The sequence below is a fragment of the Temnothorax curvispinosus genome, unplaced genomic scaffold (genome assembly GCF_003070985.1).
Source record: "Temnothorax curvispinosus isolate PA1 unplaced genomic scaffold, ASM307098v1 QBEX01013267.1, whole genome shotgun sequence".
Lineage (NCBI taxonomy): Eukaryota > Metazoa > Arthropoda > Insecta > Hymenoptera > Formicidae > Temnothorax > Temnothorax curvispinosus.
Window position 1 is genome coordinate 2,113 of NW_020223047.1, and position 10,111 is coordinate 12,223.

The 10,111-nt window shown below is 36.1% G+C and overlaps 1 protein-coding gene across 1 annotated transcript; it reads right to left on the minus strand.

Annotated features, from left to right (window-relative positions):
- Positions 1 to 2,764: 2,764 nt before the first annotated feature.
- LOC112463455 (trichohyalin-like) lies at positions 2,765 to 6,211 on the minus strand. The gene is made up of 3 exons (XM_025029875.1): positions 5,437 to 6,211; positions 4,938 to 5,136; positions 2,765 to 4,820 (listed from the first exon to the last, which is right to left on the minus strand). Exons 1-3 carry the CDS (start codon positions 6,209 to 6,211, stop codon positions 2,765 to 2,767), a joined length of 3,030 nt encoding a protein of 1,009 aa, XP_024885643.1.
- Positions 6,212 to 10,111: the final 3,900 nt, after the last annotated feature.

Genomic DNA, 10,111 nt, shown 5'->3' on the forward strand with positions numbered 1-10,111 from the left:
TTCTGCAAATGCTCAATTTCCGAGAAAAATATTTAAATTTTTGACGAAATTAACGTCTTTCACGTTTTTGTAATAAAAAAAAATTAATCTCACTCTATGAATTGAGAATAACAATAGAAAAAAAGATAACCAATTGTTGTATGGATGGAAAAGTGCATGCATAAGTCTGCATCGTATCACATTTGTTTTACGGATGTTTAATAACTGTCAAGGGAAAGGGATACAACTCGGAGTATTTTTGGAATGTGCTGAAGTAATCTGTAGTGTTATTTTAAGCAAATATATTTTTATTTGGAAATACCATGCAAGAATTTTCAACGTGTCATTTCTCGCTTCTGACATCACATTCCAACATAGCCGCAACGAGTACACAGGAGCCTTAAAGTTTTAATTTTTAATAGATTTATTATGTTTTCAACCAAAATATATTTTTTTAATATCTGAAATTAATTTTGAAAAGGATCTAAAATTGTGTTTAACTACATATATAAACTTTATTTAAACATTTTATGCCTTTATTTTTCTCATCGGTAAAAATTCATTTAAGGACATTCATTTGAAACATTTCTACCAAATAATACGTAAATTGGGCGTGGGAGGTTTTCGGAAGTTCATCCAAAATCTTAATTTTTTGTTCAGTACTTTTTCAAGTTAAATACCTAAAATCAATAGCTCTTAATTTTTTAGCTAAAATTATGTGAATAGAAAAGAGGGAGTAAAGGAGTATTCTGGCTTAAAAGATCGTATAAAAAAGGCATTATTCAGGAATTTTTTGCAGGGAAAAGAAAAAAGCAAATAACATTAAACTTTAATGTTCTTTTAGCTTTATTTTAAGAATATATTTCTATTTTGTAAGTAACAAAAACGTTCTTTTTTGTTATATCCTAGTCATTATTAGAAGCTCGCAAAAAAAAAAAAAAAAAAAAAAGAAACGCATATAGACGGTGTAAATAATTCTAACTGTTCTAGGTATCTGAAACACAAGAACCAAAAATTTTCTTATTTAGGAGAAGTGTAGCTATCGTTTGAACTAGAACTAAATCAATATTTTCATTCTGGACAAAACTTCAGTCCTTTTATGGAAAATATTACAGTTTTCCTCAAAATTTTGTAATTATTTTATATATATAAAAAAAAAAAAAGTATAATGTTTATTTTAATGGAACGCCATTTTACTTTTTATTAGCATAAATAATATTCTACACAATATAAAAGTTTCCAAAAATAATTGTCTTAAGAAAAATAGCGATTCTTACTAATGATTTTAAATTATGTCGAACATAATAAAAATTGGATGAATTAAAATTATGTCGAGACATCATAAAAATTGGATGAATTAAAATTATGTCAGGACATAATAAAAATTCGGTATTATTTTTGTCTTGACATAATTTTAATTCATTCAATTTTTATGATGTTGACATAATTTTAATTTATATAATTTTTATGTCTCGGCATAATTTTAATTCATACAATTTGTATGATGTCCAACATAATTTTAATTCATTCAATTTTTATGATGTCTCGACATAATTTTAATTTATTCAATTTTTATTATGTTTGACATAAATTTAATTCATTAGTAAGAATCGCTATTTTTCTGAAGACAATTATTTTTTGAAACTTTTATATTGTGTAGAATATTATTTATGCTATTGAAAAGTAAAACGGTGTGCCATCAAATTTTTATTATAATTTGTTTATTTCAGTTGCCTTTCGGCCTTGAAAGGGGGTGTTACATGTCTTTGAGATGCGATTTTTTTTTTTTACAATACATTTTATATTACATTTCTTTGCTATCAGTTTCATTTTGTATTTGTACGTTTCTTAGGTCCTGCTTGGTCACTTTCCTCATCCAATCTGCTCCTTCTCCTGTATCTTTCAAGATGTCTAAGATATTTCTGTAATCCCTTAGGGACTTCACGCAGTCAGACATCAAATGCTCTAGCGTTTCCATTTTCTCGCCACATATTCTACATACTCTTTCTTCTTCTTTTTTCCAGTACTTGCTTCCTTCCTCCTCGTTTCCGCATCTATACCTTGCAATCAATCTCTGGTCTCTTCCTTTGTATTCTTTTTGTAGATACCTTGGGATGTGATCTGTTCTCAGCTCTTTGTACCTAGCGCAGTACCTTCCCTCCTCTATCCTTTTCTCTTGCTCTGCTCTTTGTTCTTTCCGGTCCGTCAATATTAGTTCTTCCATGTTCGTTCTTTCAGAGCTTTCATTTTCTGCATCCCATGTGCTAGAGCTAACTTTCCTATAATATTGGTCCCTGTTTTTTTCCCATTTTGTTTTCTTCCCTTTCTGTTTGTTTTGTATCTCTTTCCAGCACTCCGCGATTATTTTGTTTGTCTGCCTTTCTTTTGTTTTCTCTTCGTACTTCATCGCTCTTTTTCCCGCTTCTATCCTGATTTTGTCAATTTTCGTTTCTTCTCGTATCAGATATGCTGGTGTATTAAAATCCAGTCCTAGAGTCCATCTTATATATTTTTCTTGCAACTTTTCTACCTTTTCTTCTTCTCTCCATCCCCATATTTTCGCTGCGTATAATAGGATGCTTTCCACTAGGCTCTTGAACATTTTCATTCTCCTGTCTACACTCTCTCTGAATTTCCTCTGTCCAATACTCCATACTTGTGCCATTGCTATCGCCGCCTTCTTGACTGTTTCTTTTATATGCGTTTCTAGTCCTCCGTTTTTCTGGAAGTAAAACCCTAGATATTTAAATTCCTTGACTTTTTCCAGTCTTTCTTTGTTCCATCTCTATTCTTCCTTCTTCTTCCTACCCCTTCCTTTTTTGAAGATCATAACTTTGGATTTTTCAGCGTTAAGTGTCAATTTTTTCTTTTTTAAATACTTTCGGAATCTACTTATCATCTCTTTAAGTTCCTCTGGACTCCTGGCTAACAGCACTATGTCGTCTGCGTAGGCGAGTGTCCATATTTTTTCTCTTCCTATCACTATCCCTCCTGCTTGACCTTTCCTCATCCTTTCTTCCAGATCCGCCATATAAAGCGTGAAGAGCGTTGGACTCAGGGGGCATCCTTGCCTTACTCCTTTGGTTGTCCAAAATCTGCTTGTTGTATGACCGTTTACTCTGACGACGTTTCTCGTTTCCTGATAAATCTCACCTATTCTTTTCCTGATCTTCTGGCTGATTCCTGTTCTCTCCATTATCTTATTCAGCTCTTCTCTGTCCACCTTGTCAAATGCGGCGCTTAAATCCGCGAAGAAGGTGTAGACTTTTCCTCCCTTGTTGGCTAATTCTCTGTTTGTGATGTAATTCAGAATAAAACTGTTATTTATCGTGCTTCTACCTCGTCTGAATCCTGCCTGCGTTTCTGGGATGATGTTCTTGTCTTCTGTTTTGGCCTTCAGTCTTTCTTCGAGTACCATTGCGTATATCTTGTACGCCGAGTTGAGCAGCGTTATTCCTCTATAATTTTTTAAATTTTCCTTATCTCCTTTTTTGAAGATAGGGGCGATCACTCCTTCTTTCCATCTTTCCGGCAGCCCCTCTTCTTTCCATACCCTGTTTATAATTTTTTTTAACCTATGTATTACCTTCCTGCTTTCATTTATCCATACTTCATTTTCCAGTCCATTTTCTCCTGGGGCTTTCTTGTTCTTTAGTTTAGCTATCTGTCTTCGTATTTCCGCTCCAGTTATCTCGTCTTCGTTCTCTTCTGGTTCTGTGGTCTCATTTACCCCACCGTTGCTATATCCTGGTGATTCTGTTCCTTCTAAAAGCTGCATAAAGTAGGCCTTCCATTTGTCCGACTCGATCTTTTTTGTAATTTCTGTTCTTTTCTTTCTGCCTCTATTAATGTATTTCCACGCTTGATTTTCGTTGGTGATTTGCTGTATTTCTTGATCTTCTCTTTCTTGCCATCTTGTTTTCTTCTTTTTGCATTTGTCCTTGTACTCTTTCTTTTTTTTCTCGTAGTTTTCTTTGCTGTCTTCTCCCTTCCTCCATTGCCTTAATGCCCTTCTTGCTACTCTTTTGAACTCCGTGCACTCCTTATCCCACCATATGTTAGTTTCTATCCTCCATTTTCTCATCTTGATTGTTTTCTTACTTACTGCTTTGTTTAATTCTCCTATCAGTTCTTCTACCGTCTCGTCTATTCCCTGTGCCGTGAAGGATATTTCTTCTGTTTTTTCTGCGAAGTTTCTCTTGCCCTCTTCTGTCCATATTCTTCTTTCTACGCTTGTCTCTTCTTGTTCGACGTCTGGATTCGCACCATTTTCAGTGGAATAAATGTCTATTCTGATCGGCAGGTGGTCTGATTCAATTCTCTCCTCCACCGCAAAGTCCACTATGTCTTCTCTAGCTTCTGCATTAACTATCCCATAATCTATTACCGAGTTGCCACACGTACCTATATACGTCCATTCTCCTGCCTTGTCTCCTTCCATATTTCCGTTTAGTATACTCCATCCTTCTTCTTCTATCAATTCCAACATTGTTTTTCCTTCTGCATTTTTTATCTTGTCCCTCGATTTTCTTCTGATTTCCCTGTTACTGTTTTCCCAATTTATTGCGCCCTCGTCTCCTATTCTTGCGTTGAAATCTCCGCCAATCAATACTCTTCTGTTCTCTGGACTGTGAATTATCTGCCGTAAGTCTTTTACTGTTTCTTTTATGTATCTGCTATATACTGTTAGAATTCTCCACTCTGTGTTGTTTAAAATCACTCTTCTTTCTTGAATGTCTTCCCGCTCGTTCGTTGTTTCTTCTTCCTTGACACCTCTTCTTATCCCTGTTATTATTCCTCCCCTTGCTCTTCCCTTGGTTCTTTCTCGTTTGGCTGCAGTACTTTTCCATGTGAATTTGTCCGGTAATTTGTCTTTCAATTTCTCCCATTGTTTTTCGTCGACTCATGTTTCCGTTAGCCCTATGGCGTCGTAGTTCTCTATGTGTTTCCAAAATTGCCTGTCCTTGTTAAACAGTCCCGACGTTCCAGAAGCCTGCCACAAAGGTTTTCCATCTCTTCTCTCCCTCGTTTGGAAGTTTTGTAACCTCTCGATAGGTGGCATCTGGTGAGTTTTTAATGTCCCTCTCGTCTGTCCTGCTCCCGCAATCTGTCTCCGCCGCCCCTGTTCTCGTTTGATGATTCGTTGCCTGGTCTTTTCTGAAAGTCGTAGCCTTAATCTCTATTTGTTTTTCCTTGCCTTGTTTTTTCTTTACCTTTATTTATATTACTTTCGGCTGTTATTGTTTTATAGGTTTGCAGTGTTTTGTCTGTACTGAAAACTCTCTCTCAATCCTTCCTCTTCCTTCCATATAAAAATCCTTTCGTTTACCATTAGTTTCTTGTATTCTATCTTTACTTGTTCTCCTTGCTCTCTCTTCTTTTTCGCGATTTCTACTATCTTTCTTTGCACGTCTCTTTCTTTCTTTGTTAGGTCGTTGTCAATGTACAGTTTCTTACCTTTCAGCTTACTTTTTTTTGCTAGCACATCTTTTTTTTGTTGCCAATTTTTTAATTTCGCTATTAGCATTCTTCCTCGCTGCTCCTTTCTTATCCAATACGCATCCTCCACTTCCACCTCTACCTGCAGTTCGCGTCTCATTATTTGTTCTATCTCTTCCTTGGGTGAGCCTTCTCTCGGTAAGTCCTCTCCTTTCACAATAATATTGTTCTTTCTTTCTCTTCTCTCTCTTGCCTCCTCCCTCTCTTCCAACTGTATCATTCTTGTCATTTTCTTCTCTATTTGTTCTTCTTTGATCTCCAATTCCTTCAGTCTGTTTTCCATTGTCCTTTTTTCCTTCTCCCACTTCTCTTGTTTCTTTTTCCATTCTTCTCTTAAGTCTTGTATTTCTGATCTTATTGCCTTGTTTTCTTTTTTTATCTCTTCTGTATCTTTCTTAATTGTTAGCATGATTTCCGTTAATTTGTCTAGTTTATCCATGTCTACCCCTTTTTCGTTTTCTATATTCATCTCCTCTTGCGTCCTTTCTGCTCCTGATGTTATTCCTGTTCTCTTATTTGGAGGTGATCTGCCCACTGTTCTTGATTTTTCAAACTTTTCGAGTAGTTCCTTCTCTGTTTTTATCCTATCTTCCTCTTCTTCCCTCTTTCTCTTAAACGATTCAATAATCGATTCACTGTTAGTCCTTTGCCTTCCAAGATGTATTGCGTTGATCGGCCTTCCTTTCTTTTTTGACTCCTTTTGCCTTTCCGTGCCTTCTCTTGTATTGCTCATTAATAGGTCTCTGTCTTTGACCGCTCGGTGGCTTCCCCTTCACTGTTCGTTTTATAGTCGTAGCTTGAGTCTCTCACCTCTCTATATCAGAGGCACCCCTGGGCCGTTAGTGTTCGCTTTTTGGTAGGTTTGCGAACCCGACAACTGGTTTCCCTTTTTGTTCTCTAACCTCCAAGGTTATCTCAGCATAAGAAACTCCAGAAAAGCGTTTTCCCTGCGATTCCTCTGCTGCTTCCTTCTATCTCCAACTAAAATTGCAATTTTGCGCTTGCAGAAAACCTGTAACAAACTCGCCCCAGGGCGATACAGCGGCAGATAAGTTCGGAAATAAGCAGACGCGCTCGGCAGACGTGCTTCTGTTTACTTACTCTCGGACGATCCTCCCATCAAAGGAGGAAATAGTAAGGTAGTGGATGAAAATTGGAGGTTAGGGTTGGGTACGTTCCTTCAAAACGCCCTTTAAGGCCCCTTGGGGTATATAAAGTAAAATTCTTCATCAAATTTTTATTATGTATATCAAATTTTGATGAATATATCAATATTCGATGAATTAAAATTATGTCGCGACATCATAAAAATTGGATGAATTAAAATTATGTCGACACATAAAAATAATTCCGAATTTTTACGATGTCATGACATAATTTTAATTCATTAATAACAATTGTGGACTATTATTTTTTTTAATATTTTGTATTGAATGGAATATTTATTATGCTATTAAAAAGTAAAACGGCTTGCCGTACAATTTTTATTATGTTCCGATATAATTTTAATTGGATGAATTACAATGATGTAGGAACATAATAAAAATTCGGAATTATTTTTATGTCCCGACATAATTTAAAATCATTAGTAAGAATCGCTATTTTTCTTAAGACAATTATTTTTGAAAACTTTTATATTATGTAGAATATTATTGATACCATTAAAAAGTAAAACGGCGTGCCATAATTTTAGTTCAGATAACTACACATCTCGTAAATAAGAAAATTTTTAGTTTTTGCGTTTTAGATACCTAATAGAACAGTTAATCATTTACATAATCCATATACATTTTTTTGCTCTTGGTAACCAAGATATAACAAAAAAGAAGAGCGTTTTTATCCATCCCTCTCTATAAAAAGGCGTGCAAAGTCGATACTCGAATCTATCGAAGTTTATTGTTGTCGCTTTTCTGCGATGTCGATTGGTTCTCTCGCTGCGCTTACTTCATGAGCAGCTGTCATCGTATATTTTGACAGTTGTGTGTATCAAGGAGTGTAATAGTAAGGGCTCAGTCACAATGAGAAAAATAAGGAATAAGATAAAGGAATAAAGAATAAGGGAATGTCGCATCTCACTTCAGTACATGTACATTAAAGTGAGATGCAACATGCCTTATTCCTTATTCCTTTATCTTATTCCTTATTTTTCTCATTGTGACTGAGCCTTAATAGTATAATGTTAAAGCTAAATAGCGCGCGCGAAGCGCGCGTCTGTAATGTTTAGTTATTCAAAAAATAAATATTATATTCTTAAAATAAGATTAAAAGAACATGCAAAGTTATTTGTTTTTTATAACGTTATTTGTTTTTTTCACTTTTCTACAAAAAAATTTCTGAGAAATATCTTTTTTTACAACCTCTCAAACCAGAATACGCCATTAAGAAGTCAAGATAATAATTAAATTTTGAAGTGAAACTTCTTTAGGCACGGTAGTGAGTTCGATTCGCGACACGAAATAGTGTAACGGAAGTGAAACTTCTTTGGTACGGTAGTAAGTTCGATTGTGCGACACGAAAAGTGTAACGAAAATTTGACCAATAGGCGTACGGCGTTGGCAAGACGGTTCTTCTTCTGGCACGGTAGTAAGCAGTTCTTCTTCTTCTTCTTATTATAATGGCCGTCGAGCGCTGCTCAAATAAAGGCCAGGGCGAACCAATAGTCGTATAATGAAAAACACAATGCAGACAGTAACAGTCGCAATACTTTAAAAAAATAAAGGCCAGGGCGAACCAATAGTCGTATAATGAAAAACACAATGCAGACAGTAACAGTCGCAATACTTTAAAAAATTTTCCTTTTGGACAAAAAACTAGTAAGCAGTTCGATTATGCGACACGAAAAGTGTAACGAAAATTCGACCAATAGGCGTACGAAATGAAACTTCTTTGATACGGTAGTAAGTTCGATTGTGCGACATGAAAAAACGTCACGAAATAGTGTCACGAAAATTCGACTAACAGGCGTACAAAGTGAAACTCCTTTTGGATCGGTAAGTAAATTCGATTTTGCGACTCGAAAACGCGTCACGAAAATTCGATCAGGCGTACGGCACTGGCGAGACGGATATAGTGAGAACTGCGTGTAACACTATATTTTCGAGTTGCGGGCGGCTTGGAGTGACTAATTCCGTTGCATTGTTTTTGTATTAATTTCAGAAAAGTTATGGCAAAGCCTTGCCTTCAGAAGTTTCACTTCTAACGCGCGTGGCGACCACGCGTTCATTTTTTTTTTAATTTATGTCTATAAATACTTAGGTATTTGAAAAATTTCTGCAAAATTAAAAAATTTTCAGAAAATTTCTTTATAAAGTTAGAGTAGACAACTTTATTGAAGAATGTCGTTCGTAATAATAAAAATAAGCTAATTGATATATAATTATACATCTATAAATCTATATCTATCTATACACGGAAAAAAAGGGTTTGTTACTATAGGGATAACTAACATTTTTTGCTTTGAGAGCTATAATTTAGTAATAGTAGCAAAATCTTTTTGCAATTATTGCTAAATAGCAAAAGATTAATGCTCTTGCTGCAAAAAATGTTATAGTGAATTTGGTTGGACGCACCAGTTGCGTTGTACTGATTTAATCTCTAATATTTAAATTAAAATGCAAATATTTCGACTGATAAAATGCCCAATACATATTTTACTAAATAGTACAATAACGAATATTGAGGATTTCGTGACCTGTTTATCAAGAGACACGGTAGTGTCTCGCGCCAAGTACACGCGGAGCGAGACCGACCGTGACTCTTTTACGCGACGCGACGGGTTGCGAGTACCCGAGATGTTGAGATCTCGATAACAAGTGAACGGATCAAGTTCTAAGTAGGCTTGATCGATAGCTTGGGGTCCAATTAGGGGGGGGGGTTTCTCTTATAATTTTCCGCTACGTGCCCTACGAGCGGAGATATTGCGACGCAAAGTCCAAATATGAAAATTTATTTTTAAGATACTCTTCCTCCTAACGCCGCGACATATCTATCAGAGAAACGTCACTTTCACTTTTTCGCCGCTGGCGGCGCAGGTATCGCCAGTTTCGATATCGCGCGCGTATTTCGAAATTAGGTCGATAGACTTATCGGTCAGGAGGAAGATTTCTATTTAGGCAAATTAGGTATATACTTATATAATATATATTGAGTCAATTGCTTCATGTTTATCTGGAGAGATTTCGTACCCTTACATCGTATTACCACCGCTGCCGGAAAAGAAGGTTCTCTACGCTTGGCAGAAAGTGTCGCTAGGGAATTTTTAAGTCGATTCTTATGAATCAAGCTTGAATTCGATGTCTAGGTATCCCAGGTTGCCGATGACGAGGTCCAGATAGTGCGCTTCATAGTTTTCGGTGTCCAGGTGTAATAATACGTTGAATTTGATGTCTACGTGTCCCAGGTTGCCGATGACGAGGTCCACATAGTGCGCTCTGTTGTTTTCGGTGTCTACGTGTATTAATACCTTGAATTCGATGTCCACGTGTCCCAGGTTGCCGATGACAAGATCCAGATAGTGCGTTTTATAGTTTTCGGTGTCCAGGTGTAATCGTACGTTGAATTCGATGTCTAGGTGTCCCAGGTTGCCAATGACGAGGTCCACATAGTGCGCTTTGTAGTTTTCGGTGTCTACGTG